We start from the raw sequence: 19,922 nt of genomic DNA on the forward strand, positions 1-19,922 counted from the left end.
CAAATAAAATACTCAGAAATGTTTGTACCTCAGTAGCAGGGCAAAATAAGCACCAGACTAAACTTTACTCTTATCGCTTTAGGCCCAGTACCCAAAAGAATTAAAACTGTTACCATGTAACCTACCCATAGCCCAGACAAAGTTAAAAAATTTAAGTTTAAAGGATTTTTTTAAATCTAGCACATAACAAGGCAAAATTCACAAACCCTGGAAGCTGATTTTTTTTTTTAATTATCAGGCGTGCAAAGATACAGGAAAATAAAACCAATAACAAGAAGAAAAATTAGTCATCAAAACCAACCCAGAAATTACACAGGTGACAGAATTAAAAGTTATAAATTATACATTCTGTATGTTAATGAATCTAGAGGAAGTCTTAAATGTGTTAACTAAAGATATGAAACTTATAAATAAAACCAAAATCAAACTTCTAGAGATAAAAACTACAGGGTGTGAGATGAAAAATATACTGGACAGGATAGCAGCAGATAGACATTATAAAAGAAAAAGTTAGTGAACTTGAAGATATAACAATGGAAAACTATACATAGTGAAATCAGAGAGGAAAAGAAATTGAAAAGATAATAATTTGCTCTGAATTGATCTTATAATTATACTATCTTTATCTGAATATCAACATGCTTTTTTGAGAAACTGACAAGCTTCTGCTAAAATTTATGTGGAAATGTAAAGGACCTAGAGTAGCTAAGACAGTTTTGCAAATTCAGAACAAAGTTGGATGACTACCAGTTTCAAAAGTTATTATAAAGATACAACAGTCAAGACAGTGTAGTATTAGAACAAGTTATAGACATACAGATAAAGAAGGAAGAGGACTGCAGAGGATGAGATGGTTAGATCACATTACTTACTCAATGGGCATGAATTTGAGATCACTTCAGGAGTTAGTGAAGGACAGGGAAGCCTGGTGTGCTGCAGTCCATGGGGTCACAAAGAGCTGTACACGACTTAGCGACTGAACAACAAGAAATATATAGATTACTATAATAGAATAAAAAGTCCAGTTATAAACCTTTACTTTTATGATCAGTTGATTTTCAATAGTTGTATCAATGGCTGCTAATAAACACTGTCCTGAATAAAAAGGAACAAACTACTGATTGATGCCACAGAATGGTTGAACCTCAGAAACATTAATACTGAGTGAAAGATGCCAGGTATAAAAGACCTCAGGTATATGAATGGTTTCCAGTGAAAAGCAAATCTGTAGGGACAGAAAGCAGATCAGTAGTTGCCTGAGGCTAGAGGTGGATATGGGCATTCACCACAAACAAGCACAGGGAAACTTAAGATGTGATAAAAATGTCTAAGCTGGATGGTGGTGATGGTTGTACAACTCTATAATTTTACTAAAACTCATTGACTTATACAATTCAATAGGTGAATTTGATGCTATATAGATTGTGTATGTGTGTGCTTAGCCACTCAGTCTTGTCCAACTCTTTGCAACCCCATGGACTGTAACCTGTCAGGCTCCTCTGTCCATGGGGATTCTCTAAGCAAGAATACTAGAATGGGTTGCCATGCCTTCCTCCAGGGGATCTTCCCAACCCAGGGATCGAACCCAGGTCTCCTGCATTGCAGGCAGATTCTTTACCAACTGAGCTACCAGGAAAGCCCACTAAACAGATTACATCTCAGTAAAGCTTGGAGAAAAACAAAAAGAGGGAGGGGAAGAAGAGCCCATAAAGACAACTGAGGAGAAGAAGATAACAAAACTTTCTCACTTTTCATTTCATACATGGGTTTTTCTTAACTTTTTCCTCTTCAACTTATTTTTTAAGCTTTTAAAATATTTTTTATTGATATATAATTGACATAGCATTGTATTAGTTTCAGGTGTACAACATGATGATTTGATATTTATGTGTGTTGCAAAATGATCACCACAGTAAGTCCAGTTAACATCCATTACTGTACATAGTTACAGATTTTTTTCTCATGATGAAAACTTCCAAGATCCACTCTCCTAGCTACTTTCAGATATACATTACAGTATTGTTAACTCTAGTCACTGTATTATACGTTAACCTCCCCAGGACTTAGTCATTTTTTTCTTCTAGTTCGAGATATAAGTGATACAGAACACTGTGAGTTTAAGGTGTACAGCGTAATGATTTGACTTACATATGTCATGAGATGTTTATCAAAATTTAGTGAACATCTGCCATAGCCTTTCTACTTACTTTTTATTACAAAAGAAATCTTTTATGTGTGCTCAGATTTGTTTCTGATACTTAAAAATTGATGTAGTCAGAAAAGAACAGAAAAGAAAATCATGTGTAATCATGGTACCCAGATCAATATCTTAGTGAATGGAAATGTTCTTCCAAATCTCTTTTACGTGTTTATTTATCTGTTTATACTAAAATTTCCTGTTTTGTTCTTGAGAAACTAAAATCTTTCCCTTACTCTGTTGAACAGGCTGTTTCTACCTATGTTATGACAGATCCTTCTGGATTGTTTTTTATGGTGTTGATAAATGTATAGTGTATTCACGTAAATTAATTTGTGTCAATTTGTAGGAATGGTTCCCCAAGGTGAGGCCAACTTTGCTCCATCTCTAAGCCCTGGGAGCTCCATGGTGCCGATGCCAATCCCTCCTCCTCAGAGCTCCCTGCTTCAGCAGACTCCGCCCACCTCTGGCTACCAGTCACCAGACATGAAGGCCTGGCAGCAAGGAGCAATGGGAAACAACAAGTAAGGGGGCAGCTTTTGTGTATGAGCATCCTGATACACACAGCACGTAAGAACAGATACGCCTTCAAAATCCAAATAGAAGATATAATAAGCTAATAAGTTTCTATCCATTTGCAGTTTCAAAGAACTGAATTTTATGTTGAAAAATAGCATCTTTTAAGTCCTTTAAGTTTAAAGTAAATTTTAAGCAAATACGTATGTTTTTAGTACAGAAAACTACTGTAGTGGCCCCAGACCTTTTTGTCCCACTTCCCAGTGCATCTAAAGAATGCACTCAACTCCTGTGAGAAACAGAGCTTCCCTGGGACAGAGGTAGGAGTACTTTTTAAAAAATCAGTCTTTGTAAAAACCCTTAAAATCTAAAGCAAGAATGGCAAAATGTTAGAGTTCACTAGAGCTGAATAGTGGGCACGTGAGTTTCACTCTTGATATGTTTGAAAGACTTCATAGCAACAGCAAAGGTTTTAAGTCTTCTAAGGTCATTCTGCCTTATCTGGCTTTTTGAATCTCTAGATTTTCAGTGGCCTCATTTTACCCATTTTACTTAGAATTATCTTACTAAAGTCATTTTCCTCCCAAATTGTGTCTGCTAAACTTTTCACACATCACTTGAGTTTTATAAGGGTTTTAATTTGGGTGTGTCTTGGTTCTAAATGACAGGGAAGCCGTTTGATCTGACAACATAATAAGTAAGGTAATTAATGTTGAAAACTTAAGACCATATTCTCTCAAAGTTCATTAAAAGGTGAGGGAGGAAACTTCCTGTTAGAGAACTGTGTAGCTCTCGGTGAGGACTGGTGTCAGCTAGGTAGAAATAGAACAGTCTGTGTGATGTGCAAGAACTTAGTCTCCTAGGGTGTTCTAATCCCAGCTTCTTGAACTCACTTTAGGTTCCATGGTCCATCATTATAATTACTCCCTAACAGGCATTCTCAGCCCTCTTGCCCAGCTCTCCCTCCGTTGCAGTTATGCCTAGCAAAATGTTCCCTAACGGAATCTAACTAAATGCTTGCTCCATACCTACGCCTGATTGTTTAAATGTGCCTTGAGGGAAAAAAACGCAGTAATGGTGACAGATCTGCTCACCTTCGCAGTTAAATTCCTTTCTCTCTTTCCATTCCTTATTGAATCTGTCAGGCTTTCGTCCCAATCATTCCACCCAAAGTATTCTTATCAAAGTCCCTACTGTCCTTTACAGTGCCAAATGCAGTGAGCATTGATAGCACTTGACATATTCACACACTTACTCTTTCTTGAAGCTCTTTCTTCATTTGGTTTGTGGAACAGCTTTCTCTCTTGAGAAAGGTGACTCTCCTCCTAGCTCTCAGTCTCTTCTGCTGGCTCTTCCTCATCTCTCGGACCTCCATTTTAGGGCCTCAGAGCTCATTCTAGGACCTCTTCCTCATATCTACTTCCTCCCTTGATTATATCTTCCAATCATACTGATAATGCATACCTATCTCTATGTTTATGATTCCCAGATTTAGGACTCTAGCCCAGATTTCTGTCCTAAACACCATACCATATATACAGCAGCCTAATGGACAGCTCCACTTACAAGTCAAACTTACATGACAGCTCCACTTACAAGTCAAACTTAACGTGACAATAACTAAAGTAATATTCTTCGCCAAACCTGCTCGACTCATATTTTTTTCACATCTCAGTAAACAGCTCCCTTCTTCCAGATATTTAGAAGAAAACCTTTTTTCTTTCTCTCACATTCCACATCCATCAGCAAATCACATCAGCTTCTTAGCAGCTCTCACTCTTTACCTGTTCCACTTGTACACTTTAGCGCAAGCCAGCATCATCCTTTTTCTGGACCACTGCAGTGACCTCCTGTCTTCCTGCTTCCACCCTTGCTCCACTACAGTTTTGTCTGCACATTGTGATGCTTTTAAAACATGAGGCAAGATAACAGTCCTTTACTCAAAACATGCCAGCTTATTCAAAATACAACACAGGGCCTGTGACACCCTGCATAATCTTGCTCCTGGGTACCTCTCTGGCCTCATCTGTATTCTCATCACTTACTCTGCCATAGTGGCTTCTATTTATTCTTCTGTTCCTCAGATATGCCAAGTACATTGCATACTCAGGTCTTTGCATTTTTAAATCCCTCTGCTGGAATCTTCTTCTCTCAGTAGCCACATGGTTTTCTCTCTCATGCTTCAAGTCTCACCTTATTAGACATAGATACTGAATGTCACCATTTTAGACTTCCCTTACCATCATTTCTAAACGCCATTTCCCACTCTTTGGTCCCTCCATTTCCTTCTTTATACCTCTTTATTATGCTTAACATCTGACGTATTGTGTATTAGTCTCTTTATGGTATGTCTCCTCCAACTGAACTATAAATCTCAGAAGAGCAAGGACTTTGTTTCTGTTTACTTCTGTATGCCCATCCTTTAAGACACATGAGCACTTAATATACATCCGTTGAAGAAATGAGTGCAGAGATTCCCTGTTTCTCAATCATATTTTGGGTTCACATTCAAATACAGACTTGAGTTTTTGTTGTCCTTTAGCTGTTTCTGTGAACTTTGACTTTCTCAAATCATTTGAGACTTTTCAAATATTCATACTTGCTTATTTAGTTCATGTATAAAAGCTTATTAGTCAACACAGGCAGCATATAGTTTGTGATCACTCACTGTCTCTTTTGCATAGTGGAAGATACCACAAGAAACTGGGGAAAACTGCCCTTGTCAGTTTACCTAGAGTGTAGTAACAGGAGTAGGTCAGAAAGAAATAAAACATGAAACAAAAACTCACTAAGCAGAATGATGTGATACAGTTTGGAGACAGTATAACTAACATGAGTCTTTTTATCTCTGGTGGCAAGAGAAACAAAGAGTTAAACAAACCTATTTGTCCAGGCACTAGGGCAGTGTTTCCCTGTAACTCTAGTTATAAAGGAGAGTCTCAGGCCTTATTAGCATTTAAAGGCAAAGGCCTGTGGTTTAACCCTTTGTTTCTCAAACTTATTTGACCGGAACACTCCTCCCTGTTTGTTAACACCTGTAATATCTATGGCACTTACTATAGGCCGACTTTGTCATCTCTCCCCTCACCACCACCACCCCCCTCCCCGCCACCCACGATTTAGGGGCTACCAAATACCTGGTGCTAGCTTAAGGAAACTGTGGTAACTGCCATGAGGCCAGTTAGGGATTAGGTGAGGGGAAGGGGTCCTCCATGCATTGGGCCTAAGGTGCCAGTGAACCCCACAATCCATTCCAGGCCGTGTAACAGTGATTAATGCTGCGAAAGAGCTTAGTCTTCTTTCTATGAGGGAAGAACCCAAAATGGAACTATTAGCAGGCTTGGTTTGAAAGAACTTAAGCTAATATATAGTCCCAAATAGAAATTTGAAAAGAAATTAAGTCCTAAACCTTTTTCACTAAGTATGACATCATTGCAGTCCTTGAAGCTTCTGCATGCATTAACTTACATAGCTCTGTGCCTCCACAGTGGTGATTTATGTATCAGTTGACAAATGAGCACTGTCTAAGGCAGAAATGTTCTCATTAGAAAATGGGCAGTAGACTAATAGGCTTTTTTTTTTCTCACCTTTAGTTGTGGGGACACTGTCTGACAAGCATACACACTGCAGACACTAATGGTCCACAGATGCATTATTGACCATTTCCTAGGCATATAATTTTCTTTGAGCATTTGTGTTTTATAATTACTTAGGGAAAATTCACTTCTTTTCTTCAGACATGATGAATAGGCTGTTTCTCAGCCTGTGAATTTCAGTATGATTACCTTAATTTACCGGAAGCTATAAATGTCAGTACATCCTGCTTTCCTCCAAAGAGCTAGCAAGGAATAGAAAAGCCATTGATGGAATCAATAATTTTTGAAATCAAATTCTTTAGAATTAACATTACAACAGGTGGAATTTTGCAAGCAGCTTATTGTTTAAAAATTGATAGATAATCATAAAACATTTGGTGTTTTGTAGAGCTTAGCAAAGACACAAAGACATACATAAAAATGCAAATTCATATTATTTTCCTTTAGATGTGTTTATCTGTATCACTATATCATTCAGATATAAAGTTTCAAATTCTACTTACTTGGAGTTTATTCCGTACTCTTCTGCCTACTAACAGAAACTAGTTTAACATTGAGATCCTTGGTGTAACAACAGTCCAGACCTTGGTGGTAAAGAAGGAAGTCTGTAAAACAGGCACTCTGAAAACCATGATCATTTCCCTTGTATCTTGTTTCCTAGAAAAGACATGAAGCTATCTTCAGACCTGAGAAGACCATTGAAGTCTTCAAAAGCATTTTGTTTTCCAAATAAAAATATCTGGTTATACACTTCTGATTTCCTCTTAGTTTATAGCATAGTGAAAGAGGCCAGAAGCTGAAACCTTGAGAAGTGACAGTAAGCAGTAGGACACTGAATAAAGGCTTTCGAATTTTAATGTGCATTTAAGTTGTTAGAAATGCTTTTCCATACCTACCCCCAGAAAATATGATTCACTAGGATGGGGTAAGGCCTGAGAGTCTCAATTTTCAATGAAGACCAGGGAATTCTCTTGCAGATGGTCTGTGGACTACACTTCAAAAAACATTGGTATAGACGGAATGCGTGCGTGTCAAGTCGCTTCAGTCACATCTGACTCTTTGCAACCCTATGGACTGTAGCCTGCCAGGCTCCTCTGTCTGTGGGATTCTCAGGCAAGAATACCAGAATAGGTTGCCGTGGCCTTCTGCAGGGACTCTTCCTGACCCAGGGATCAAACCCTTGTCTCTCTGTCTCCTGCATTGACAGGCCCTTTACCACTGGAGTCACCGGGCAAGCCCCATAAATACAGTAAAATCTACCAATAAACAAATAAAAAGCAATCTGAACTTCTACCAGTTGACAGCACTAATAGCCCATGTCCCCAGTTATTCATGAGATATTTACTGAGTGCCTGCTGCTGTGTGTCACTTGTTAACTAGAGACGAGGAATAAATGAAACAAAATACCATTACTCCCCTCAAGTTTTAAGTCTAAGGATATATACCCAATCACAGTATAAGAATGCTACCTTTGAATCATTCATTCCTTTGTTAATTTATTCAGTGAATAGTTATTGAAGGGACATATGCAAGGGACTTTGCTGAAAAAGGATGTTCTCTGTTTAAGATAAAATAATGTAATAAATTTTAGAATGATTTTGATGATTAAATTGGTAAACTTCAATTATCTGCAAGATTTACTTAAGTGGAAAACTCTCTTGGTTATTCAGATAATTGAAGCTTAACAGCTCTGATACTGGGCCAGATAATTGTATCAAAATGAGGTATTTTTAGTTATTAAACCCCTTGGGTAGAGTTCAGAGTGTATCTGAATGGTTCTTAGTTTTTATATATTGTAATAATAAGAAGTCTTACATATAAGTTAGAATGTAAAATATTTTCTTTGGAATCCTGTATCTGATAATTTAGATAAAGAGTCCAGTCATATTATCCCCATCTTCATGATCAGTGGATGTAATTGAGATTCTTTTTGAGTTAACAGTGTATTCAGTCAAGCTATACAGAACCAGCCCACGCCTGCACAGCCAGGAGTGTACAACAATATGAGCATCACCGTGTCCATGGCAGGTGGAAACACAAATGTTCAGAACATGAACCCAATGATGGGCCAGATGCAGATGAGCTCTTTGCAGATGCCAGGAATGAACACCGTGTGCCCTGAGCAGGTAAGTGGCACAACTGGCACACTTGCTACCCACACACACACCCAGCTCTGTATCACACCACCCTGCAGTTCATTATTCCAGAGAAAATCAGGTATGTTCATACTTGCCCAAAGTAACCAAACTTCTTTTTCTTTCCCTATTTTTGATAATTACTATTTATTAAGATAATTTTGACAGATCATGTAAAATTCAAGTCTCATGAGATTTTATTGTTTTAGATTTATTATAAAATAATATATGTATAATACATTGATTGGAACTTACCCTTTCTATTCTGAACATATTTTCTTCATTTTTGCCTTTCAATTCAATAAACTCTGTACTTACTATATACAAAGTTAGCTCTGTGGGAAGACAGTATTAACAAGTTGGGAAGGTACAACCTGAGCAAAAGGTTAGTTGAATAATAGGATAAAACAGTTTTGTAGGAGATATATTTTTGTCAGATTAGGGGTATATACAATTAACCACAGAGGGTTTAAAAGAAAAAGGGTCTGGTTCGGAAAGTCTTCATGGAAAATTTGCCTAAAGGAAGAAATAGAAAAGAACATTCAAGATGAAAAATCTAATGAATGTTAACGGGATGTTTATATTATATTTAGAGCAGATTTATGTAGTAAACTTTTTAGGAGGTGTTGCAGGCCATCTAAACGTCCAGTTAATCTTGGAGCCTCCTAAAGATTTTTAAGGAGTGAATGACTAAATGCAAAGTGATATTTAAGAAGATCTTTGGGTAACTCTCTGTAATTACTATTCTATCAGCAACCACAAAGTAGACTATGGTGACTATGCTATAATCATATAGCCATAATTTATAGCAAGTCATAAAAACATGTAAACACTAATTACCTTTTCTTTAGAATTCCTTTTTGATTGGAATTTTTTTTTTTTTAAAGTTCTCATTGTCCAGAGAAGTTAGCAGGGAAAAAAAACCCAACAACCTAGTGATGTTATAACAGAATATAAGAATTAAATAGTATTGTTTCTTGTCCTTGTTATTATGTTGTTGTAGTTTGGTTTTTAGAATTATTTATCGTCTCTTGTATATTAAGACAAAGTAATAAAAAGTATAATGAATTAGGGAAAAGAATATTACATTTAAAATGTATTTCTTAGACTACCCTGGTAAAAAATAAAATAAAATGTATTTCTTATATAGTTGGGTCTTGCTTTTTTATTCAGTTTGACAATCTCTGCCTTTTAACTGGAGTAGCTAGACCATTTATATTTAATGTGATTATTGATGTTGATATTGAAGATTTAAATCTCTCATCTTATTTGTTTTCTTTCTCCCATCTTGCCTTTTTTAGTGTAACTCCTTTGTTGCTTTATTGCTATAAATAATTTCTGTTGTTTTAGTAGTTGCTTTAGAGTTTATATTATACATCTTTGTCATCATCTGCCTTCAAATGCAATTATATCACCTCATATAAATATACAAAAATCTCACAACAGTTTATTTTCATTTCTTCTTTCCTATGCTATTGTTGTCGTACATATCGTGTCTGTCATGTCAGAACATTACCATATATATGTTATGTACCCCACAATATGTTGTTAGTACTTTTATACTTAAAAACTTTTAAACAATTATATTTTTTAAGGTTTAAGTAGGTAATTTTTATATTTCCTCATGTAGTTATTTCCAGTGTTCTTCATTTCTTCTGTAGATTCAGATTTCCATCTGGTATCGTTTTCCTTCTACCAGAAGATCTTCATTTAACATTTTTTATAGTACAGGTTTGCTGGTGGAGAATTCTTTCAGCTTTCATGTGTCTGAAAAGATGTTGTTTCACCTTCATCTTTGAAAATTCTTTTCCCTGAATTCTAGGTTGGTAGTTTTCAATACTTTAAAGACATTGCTCTACTTTATTTCTGATGAGGCATCTGCTATCACTTTTATCTTTGTTCCTTTGGACATGATTGATGTTTTTCCCTTTCTAGGTGCTTCTAAGAGTTACTCTCTTCATCACTGGTTTTAGATAATTGGATTATGATATGCCTTAGTGTGATTTTATTCATAGTTCTATGCTTGGGTTGGGGTTCAGTAATCTTCTTGATTCACAGGTATATAATTTTCATTAAATCTGGAAAAGTATTGGCCATTATTTCTTCAGCTATTTTTTTTTCTGTCACTACCCCCCTCCTCTCCTTCAGAGATTTTAATTACACATATTGTAGGCCATCTGAAGTTACCCCACAGCTCACTGATTCTCTGGCTTTGGAGATTTTAAGGGAGTATGAGACCAGTCATTTTTTTTCTATGTGTTTCATTTTGGATAGTTTGTATTGCTGTAATGTCAGATTAACTATTTTTTTCTTTTGCAATACCTGATCTGTCAATTGTATCTAGTGTATTTTTTATCTCAGACATTGCTGTTTTCCTCTCTGGAAGTTCACTTTGAACCCCTTTCATATCTTCCATATCTCTAACATGTTCAGTCTTTCTGCTGTTTTCTTGAATATGTGGAATATGGTTATTATAACTGTTAATAGTCTTGCTTGTCACTTCTAACATCTGCATTATTTGGGAGTTGATTTCAGCTGACTGATTTTTTTCCGCTAAATTGTGGATCATTTTCTTGCTACTTTCTTTTTTTTTTTCCATGATGGTTTATCACAGTTTATTTAATATAATTTCCTGTGCTATACAGTAAGACCTTGTTGTCTATCCATCCTATGTATAATAATTTGCATCTGCTAATCCCAAACTCCCAGTCCTTCTCTCCCCTACCCCCTCACCCCCTTAGCAAACACAAATCTATTCTCTACCAATTTATGTTCCCACCAACAGTGCAAGAGGGTTCTCTTTCCTGTGCACACCCTCTTCATCATTTATTATTTGTAGACTTCTTAATGATGGCCATTCGGACCCGAGTGAAGTGGTACTTCGTTGTAGTTTTGTTGTTGTTGTTGTTGTTTTGGGGGGGGGGGTGTTGACTGTGGTATGTGGCATGTAGAATCTTAGTTCCCTGATCAGGGATCAAACTTGTGCCCTCTGCAGTGGAAGAACAGAATCTTAACCACTGGACTGCCAGGGAAATCCCCTCATTGTAGTTTTGATTTGCATTTTTCTAATCATCAGTATTGATGAACATCTTTTCATGTAGCTGTTGGCCATCTGTATGTCTTCTTTGGAGAACTGTCTGTTTAGGTCTTCTGCCCATTTTTTGATTTGGTTGTTTGGTTTTTTCTTATTGACTTGTATAAGCTGTTTGTATATTCTGTAAATTAAGACTTTATCAGTTACATCATTTGCAGACATTTTTCTTCCAGTCCATAGATTGTCTTTTAATTTTGTTTATAGTTTCCTTTACTGTACAAAAGCTTATAATTTGATTAACTCCTGTTTGTTTATTTTTGCTTTAATTTTGTTACCTTGGAAGACTGACCTAAGAAAACATTGATATGATTATGTCAGAGTCTGCTACTTTGCACACCTGGTAATTTTTTTATTGGATGCCAGACATGTGAATTTTACCTTGTTTATGTTCCTATAAATATTGAGATTTGTTTTGGAAAGTGGTTAAATTACCTGGAAATAAACAGTTTGAATTTTTTCAGGTCTTGCTTTTTGTTTAGTAGAACTAGAACAATATTTAGTATAGGGCTAATTTTATCCTACCACTGCAGCAAAACCATTCTAGTAAACTACCTGATACTACCTGAATTACTACCAGTTTTTCACTCTAACTGGTGGGATCTGGACCTATTCCCAACTCTGTGTGATCTTTGAGAATTATTCCATGTACATCTTTTCAGATGAATCTTTCCTCTGCTTGGGGTAGTTCCCTAAGATCCATTAATCATTAATGGATCCATTAATCAACTGATCAGTACTAAGCTGCAGACTTGAGGGGACTCTCTGCAGATCTTTGGGGTTTTCTCTCTGTGCAGTTCTCTCTCATCTGATATTCTGCCCTATGAATTCTAGCTATATCTTCTCATCTCAGTGAGACTGCCAGGCATTGTCTGGTTCCTTGTTCTCATACTGTCCTCAAATTCTCTTTAGTCAGTAGGCAAGGGTTGTGGTAGGACTCACCTCAATTGTTTCCCAATCCTTAGGAGCAACTTTCCTTCATTACCTTTGTCCAAGGTCTTGAATGTGTTCGTTTCATACATTTTTGTCCGATTTTTTAGTTGATTCAGGCAGAGGATAAATCTGATCCCTGTTACTGAATCTCGCCTGGCAATGGAAGTGTTTTGCTGATTAACTTTTGTGAGTGTTAAATTAACTTTTTATTAAAGTTATCATATATAAGAATATAAAGAAGAGTATACAACCAGATGAATTTTCATACACTGAACACACCTTTATAACTATCACCTACGTCAAGAAGCAGAACATTACCAGCAGCACCCCAGAGGTTCTCCCCTTACACACTCCCTTACATCTCTTTCTACTCCTACGAAGGGAACCACTGTCCTGACTTCTTACTGCACAGTAAATTGCAAAGCTTGTTATTCCTGCTCTCTTCCCATTACTTTTCTGTCAGTAAGATTGTTCCTCATTGAGGAATTTGGTCTTCAACTTAAACAGCTAGATTGTAATTTGGTCTTTTACTTTCTTTAATAGATAAATGATCCAGCACTGAGACACACAGGCCTCTACTGCAACCAGCTCTCATCCACTGACCTTCTCAAAACAGAAGCAGATGGAACCCAGGTCAGTAAGACAATTCTAAGCCCACAACTGTCAAATTTTATCTAGATACACAGGAAACTGTATAGCATCATGGTTGAGAGCGTGACCTTGAGAGTCAGAGCTGGGTGTGAGTCCTGGCTCTGCTCTTAAGTCATGTCATCCTGGGCGGGTTAGGGAACTTTCCTGAGTTGCTGTGTAACCAGCAGAACTAACCTGCTCATAGGATTATGAGAGGGTTAAATGAGTTAAGCTTTCAGAATGTTTAATCAACATTAAATGTCAGGATAAGGGATCACAAATGGTGACCACTAATTGCTATTTGTAAGTAAACACAGTGCTAAAACTTGTGTGTAATCAAAATACCTCAAAAGAGCTCAATAAATTCAGACAAAACGGAATGCATATTGTGTACTCTGCCTCCTCTTAGAAGTTTGTTTCAGAACAATACAAATAACAGGGGTGGCCACTTTCCTATATTAACATCAATTAAGATTTTTAAAAAGAATATAGGCCTTATGCGAAGGTGGAGGAAACATGAACAAAGAAACATGAGACATATTTGCTCTTTAGGTGAACTGTGGTAAGATGTGAGGAAAGAAAGCTTATGATTTGCCAGGCATTGTGTTAGGCACTGTGTGCTTCATCTCATGTAAGCATCACTATAACCCTATGAAGGGATCAGTTTCCCTTTTTTCTCGCACAGATGAAGAAACAGAACCTGAGGAGATTTGACTGTGTAATTTACAGAAAAGAAAGTGGCAGAGCTGAGGTTCAAACCCAGGTCTTTCTAACACCAAAGTTCATGCTCTTTCTGCCATACCACTTAGGGCCTGATAAAACATACAGACATATGCACATGAATTATTACATAACCAAAGAAAGCGAACGCAAATTGATTACAAGTAACAAAACCCATAAGCATTCAAAGAAAGGACAACATTGTGGAGATGGTCAGAAGAGCATTTATATAGGAGATGGGACTGAACTGGGCCTTGAAGGACAGTCAGCAGGGCTAGTGAATAGAAAGGTATTGTGGGTTTTGGAGGCTAGGGAAGGAAAGCTTGAGCGTGAAAGTCCAGGGGATTGGAAGTTAGAGGGCACAGAGACAGGGAAACAGCGATATCAGCATAGTCCTGGGAACCCACATCCACTGAGAAGAAAGGGTTTGTGATAAGAATTCATAGGAACTGAAAGTGGGAAAGTAGGTTGGGGCAAATTTCCAAGGGCCTTGAATGCTAAACTCTAAGGAATTCAAATTCAGTCCTGCGAATGGAGCTTCATTCCTGAAGGGGAACAGTGATGAAAGACCTAGTTTAGACTTCATCTTAAGGGGGAGAAGGGGAGAGGAAGAGCACTGGGCAACCAGCTCTGAAAAAGGAAAACCAGTTAGGGAGCTGTGTTCATAGTTGGAGCCTCAGGAAAGAGGATCTGAGTCCTGTGTGCTATGTGAAGAGAGGCTTTTGTGCTGGGGGAATTGAGGTCTTCATTCACTAGAAGTTTTTTAAAAGTCTCATACTTACAGAGACATATACTGGAGTAACTCAACAAATTACTTAAGACAAAACAACTGAGTTTCAAAGTTCCTAAGTCCTGGGACAGTATTTGAATTGAAGTAGAAACTGCATCAGAAGATCTGAGGTTGGGACTCAGCTCTCACATTACCCCTCTCACCTGGCAAATCATAAGCTTTGTTTTCGTATTGCCTTGCCTGTCTGTGAAGGTATAGCAATATCAGAAGTCTTTTGGGAGTTTGGTTTAATCTTTTCAATTTTTAAAAGTTCTAAATAGGTGATCTTTTTTTAATATAGCATTCTTTTTAAAGGAGCAGAATTTTCTCACCTTTGCTTTATCATGCCCTTATCAGTAATTTTTTTGAGTTTAGAGGCACAAACACCTTATGTATTTCATATGTTGAAACATAAAATTCTGTGTTATTTTATTTTTAAATCAACCATTGCCTAAACACACTGTAGTTTGTGTTTATGTTGAGTCTCAGTAGCAAAATCATCTTTCTATAGTGGCTCATCGTGAAATCTCTTTGCTGTAATGTTTTTGTACTTGCCAGATGAAAGCTGGGGAGTGAGTTAGGTAGAAGTATAAAGGTAGTTGTACACAAAAGGAGAAAGGAGAGAAGGACTAGGGGAGGATTCAAGGCTCTCTGCATTCGGAGAGCTGGGATGGGGAAAAGGAGAGAACAGGAACACAGGGGAATTGTTAACACAGAGAGAGATGAAGGCCAAGGTTGGAGCTCTAGAGGGAAAAGAGTAGGAATGAGAAGTTCTACAGAGAACAAAGGTGGGTGGAGGGCACAGAGGCAGCCACAGAATAGACTCAGACAGAGAGCTGGTGTATGTTAGGTACGCAAGGGAGAGCCCCCAAAAAGAAGAGCCAGATGGGAACCTGTGGGAACAAGAAGCGAAGTTTGGGAAACTGGGGGAAAGAGGATGAGGAGAGAAACGACACTGATGCAAATAGAGATTTAATTCACCAGACACTAAAGACACTCGGCTCAGGAACCATCAGCTTTATCCGGGAGAGTGGAGTAGAGGTGAAAGTGACTCAAGTGAATCGAGAGGAGAAAACCGCAGGCATTAGGCTGATGAAGACACTGGATAGTCGGGAGATTTGACAGTTGGCCTGTTAAGGTCGATAGAAAGCAGCTTTTATTCAATTAGGATAGAAAAGTTTTCAAAAATGCTAAGTATGATTGGCATGAAGTTAGTGATGAAAGACCCCCCCCAAAAATCTATCACTAATCTAAAATACTTCCTGAACCTATTAAATACACACAAGTTTGCCAACTGCGGAGACAGATAGATGCATTGGATGCCTTAGAAAGCATCCCCACTGTTGGTCTAGAACATTCACAAGTGTGATACTGGCCTCATCAGTTCTACAAACGACTTTCTAATAATAAGGCTGGTTGGTAAAGACTAACTCTGGCTTTGTTTTTCTGATAGAAAATGTTAAAACTATGTAACCTTAGACTTTTTAAAGGAATACATGCATTATTACTGAAAGTATTAAGCGCTTATGGAAAAACCGGAATGAACTTTTTGGCCAACCTGATAGTTAAAGGGAAAATTCACACTGTTCTCAGCTAGTAGTTTAGTGTTATTTTCAGCTCATGCATTTGGATGGACTATCAGGAAAAAATAAGTTAAGTATAAAATTGTTCTACTAATATTTTGCTGTAATTCTAAAGGTAATATGTAAAGGAGCTATGTAATAGTATATTAGATACTACAAAAATCCTCTGGACATTAATTTTAGTAATACTCATGTCCTGTTACTGAGTTGTGGTGGTTTTTATTTTGCTAATACTGAGTTAAAACCTTTAATTTTCTAACATCATAAAGATTTTTTTTACCCTCCTAAAGTCATCCATAGAATACTTTTATAACCAGTTTTCCAAATAATATACCTATTTTTTAAACCCACCACTGGATGCCCAGACTGAAACTGGGCTTTTCCCAATCTTGGCAATATTAGCAATGATGCTCATTTTCAGTATTGATGGCAACCCTGTAGGAGGCTTGACCATTCCAATTTTGATTTTATTTTTAAAGTGTGAACTTTCCAGAACCCTGAGCAAAATGAGTGCAGCGATTTTCTTTTTGTAGGACAAGAAGACAGAAGAGTTCTTCTCTGTGGTGACTACAGACTAGAGGAATGCTCTAGTGAGTTTCCACTTCAAGTAGTACCCACTCATAAGCCGGGGGGGCAGACCCTTCTGTCTAAACACATCTTTTATTTGTGTTCCAGCAGGTGCAACAGGTTCAGGTGTTTGCTGACGTCCAGTGTACAGTGAATCTGGTAGGCGGGGACCCTTACCTGAACCAGCCTGGTCCACTGGGAACTCAAAAACCCACGGCAGGACCACAGACCCCCCAGGCCCAGCAGAAGAGCCTCCTTCAGCAGCTACTGACTGAATAACCACTTTTAAAGGAATGTGAAATTTAAATAATAGACCTACAGAGATATACAAATATATTATATATTTTTCTGAGATTTTTGATATCTCAATCTGCAGCCATTCTTCAGGTCCTAGCATTTGGAGCAAAAAAAAAAAGAAAAAAAAGAAAAAAGTTCACTTTTGTTGGGAGATTGAGAGATGTTTTTGTTTCTTTTTTGTAAAGGCCTTGGATATTGATAAAATAACAAGGCAGAACAGTTGGACAATCTCTCTCTTGAGCCAAATTTAATTATTCTTATTTTTGTAATCAGTCATTGGCTTCTTATCTGGATGAAGACTTTTGGAGGAGAACCAGAAGGACAAGTTCTAAGGGGAAGATGCAGCTCCACTTCAGCTGGCTCAGTCCCGACCCTGCCAGGGAAGAAGGGCCCGGTGGGGCTTGGCCTGCGTCCGTCCACCAAAGGCTGTCACACGTCTCTGAATCAACAGCCCTACCCTTCCCAACCAGGCAGCTTGTGTGTACAATCAGCTTCTTCTAGCAACTCTGTATCTGTTGGCTTCGAGAGAATATTTTGCCTCCACATATGTACCCCTTCTACTTTTTTTAAAGATGGATTTAAACCAAGATGCCTCCAGGAATGAGGACGAAATGAGTGTATTCACAGAGGAATCCAAAAAAAATATATATATACAATTTTGGGGGAAAATGCAATAATTTTTTGATGAGATGGGTGAAGGACAAGAAGTGAGTTATGTCAGTTATTGTAGATACAATTCTCTGATTTAAATCTGGAAGAAAACAAAGGCAGCCTGTTCTTTCTGCTTTTATTGTATTAACAACTGAGGTTAGCTAAAGTTATTTAAAATAAAATTAAATTTATGATTCAAGTAGCTTATTTTTCCCTTTAAATCTCACTGTAAATATATTTGATTTCTTGTAAAAATTGATTTTCTTCTGTTTAATTTTATGGTTTTTATTATCATACTCTTGATTTTTCTAAACTTCTGTGTGTGGAAATATAACATTGATTGAATTGCAGTTACCTTTGGCTAGTAATATTTCATTATTTTAATAACCATGACACCACGTATGGATTTACTTTGGGTTTCAAATCAAAATGTCACTGCCAGAAAGAGCTGTTCCAGACGAGCCTAGCGCCTCCTGACCCGGCGTGTCCCTGGGATCAGCTGACTTGAGAGTGGTGCAAGGAATTCTCACCAGAAGTGCACAGACCACTTGTACAGAGAAAAAAGTAATATTCAAAGGAAAAATCTTCTTCTTTTTTTTTTTTTAGATTGACTTTGGGAATTTGAATTCTCATCAGTGCAAATATAAATCTCTCTATCCTGCTCCGAGGCTAATTGGTACCACATCTTCCCTTTGTGTCTTGTCACTCTACCATGTCTTGTCTCATCCTGGCCTCAGAGTCAAGGACCCAGTGAACTGACTTTCTAGTTCTCGAAGTTCCAACTGAAAGGCCAGGAAAACCTGAGAAAGGGATTGTGGAAGAAGCAAAGGTAGACCCCCCGTCCCTCGCCTTTACTGCCCGCCCCGGGCCTGTGAACGATGACAACATCTGACATTGTGCACCAGCTACCTCTGCTTCCATGGCAGAGAAAAGGCCATAAGAACTAACAATGGAAGAGGAGCACGGACTCAGACATCAAGGAAGAAGCCATTTCCCAGGTCCTCTTTTCTGCATCTCATCACCCTTAGTTACAAGTAACATTGAACAGCATCTATTTAGAACCTATACCGAATAAAAAGATTGATGGAAGGGCTCAAGTGGGTAGCAACTGTGAAACAGAAACAGGACACTCAGTTACAAACATTCTTTTAGTTTTTCAGAAAAATGCATCCCTGATTTCATTCATTCCCAGCTTGAAAGCCCAGCCATATTACTCTATTCCCTCTCAAACTGTTCTAGGAGGTCATTTCTGTTCTGTTTGTGATACTTAGACGTGCAGACTTCAGGAAGTTCACCTTTAACTTCAGCATTCCAGATGAAGTTTCCTGACTCAGTGCTTTTTGCATAAGGAACTTAAAAAAAAAAAACGGTAAGGAAAATTGGAGATGCTAACATCCTCCCCCATCCCAACTGCACCTTAAAGTATGCATGTCACCTTCAAGGTTTTATAATTGCACTGTTTGTTTTATGTATGTACAGATTAAAATTATTGCTACATTTGAGGAAAATAAAATTGCTTGCTTCTATGTAATTCCTGTCATTCCACAGGAAATTCACTTTTCCAGGTACTGAATCGATGAGTTGCCTCTTCTTTTACAGGGAGGAAAAGAAGCCTACATCGTGCAGAAATTGTCAAAACCCAAATGACTAATGATAATTAAAGGATAATAACAAAGGACCCCTGAAGCCAAAGCTCCTCAGAATCACCCTAATACGAACCAGCCCAGGGAAATTTGAGAAGGTCTCAGTGATAGGAGGCTGTGAGGAAGTTCTAACTCTGGCCATTTGTCTGTGGTCCTGCTGTTTCTTGACCCAGGAAATCAGGTCCAGGCAGCACTGCCTGGCCAAGAGATAATCTCCTTCTCACAGTCATTGGTGTTTACAGACAGTCATTTTTTTATTATTACACAGATGTTGAAGCTTACTTGAGGCTCCTTCTTGACAATGCATTTTATGAAAATCAGGCCCTATTTCTTGTTTGTGTGTTTTTAAGGCAACCAGATCTATCAGCACTTGGCCACCCAGAGCCAGTGGGGTAAGGAGGGTGAGCAAATGTGATTTTAGAGGGAAGAGAGGGGGTCTGTCACACACATACTCTCACACATAACCACACACAGATTTTGTAGCTGTTGTCTGAAGTCATACTTTTGGGGGAGCAAAGCCTTTTTTCCAAAAGTCAGGATAAGGTGGGGAAAAAAAAGGATATTTCTCTTAGATGAAGCTGAACATTGATTTAA

The 19,922-nt window shown here is 37.8% G+C and overlaps 1 protein-coding gene across 7 annotated transcripts in view; it reads left to right on the forward strand.

Moving 5' to 3' along the window:
- The window catches only part of NCOA1 (nuclear receptor coactivator 1), a 204,355-nt gene extending 185,144 nt beyond the window's left edge, over positions 1-19,211 (forward strand). For 4 of the 7 annotated variants that reach the window (XM_065928668.1, XM_065928670.1, XM_065928669.1 and 1 more), the window contains 4 exons: positions 2,547-2,721; positions 8,252-8,435; positions 13,012-13,101; positions 16,846-19,211. In XM_065928668.1, coding sequence (XP_065784740.1) covers positions 2,547-2,721; positions 8,252-8,435; positions 13,012-13,101; positions 16,846-17,016 — 620 coding nt within the window. In that variant the 3' untranslated portion in view covers positions 17,017-19,211. Of the gene's footprint in view, positions 1-2,546; positions 2,722-8,251; positions 8,436-13,011; positions 13,102-16,703; positions 16,761-16,845 lie in introns of all 7 variants that reach the window. The other 3 variants (XM_065928673.1, XM_065928674.1, XM_065928672.1) reach the window with 3 other exon arrangements.
- The last annotated feature ends 711 nt before the right edge of the window (positions 19,212-19,922 follow it).

Source organism: Muntiacus reevesi, chromosome 3 (genome assembly GCF_963930625.1).
Source record: "Muntiacus reevesi chromosome 3, mMunRee1.1, whole genome shotgun sequence".
Taxonomy (NCBI): Eukaryota; Metazoa; Chordata; class Mammalia; order Artiodactyla; family Cervidae; genus Muntiacus; species Muntiacus reevesi.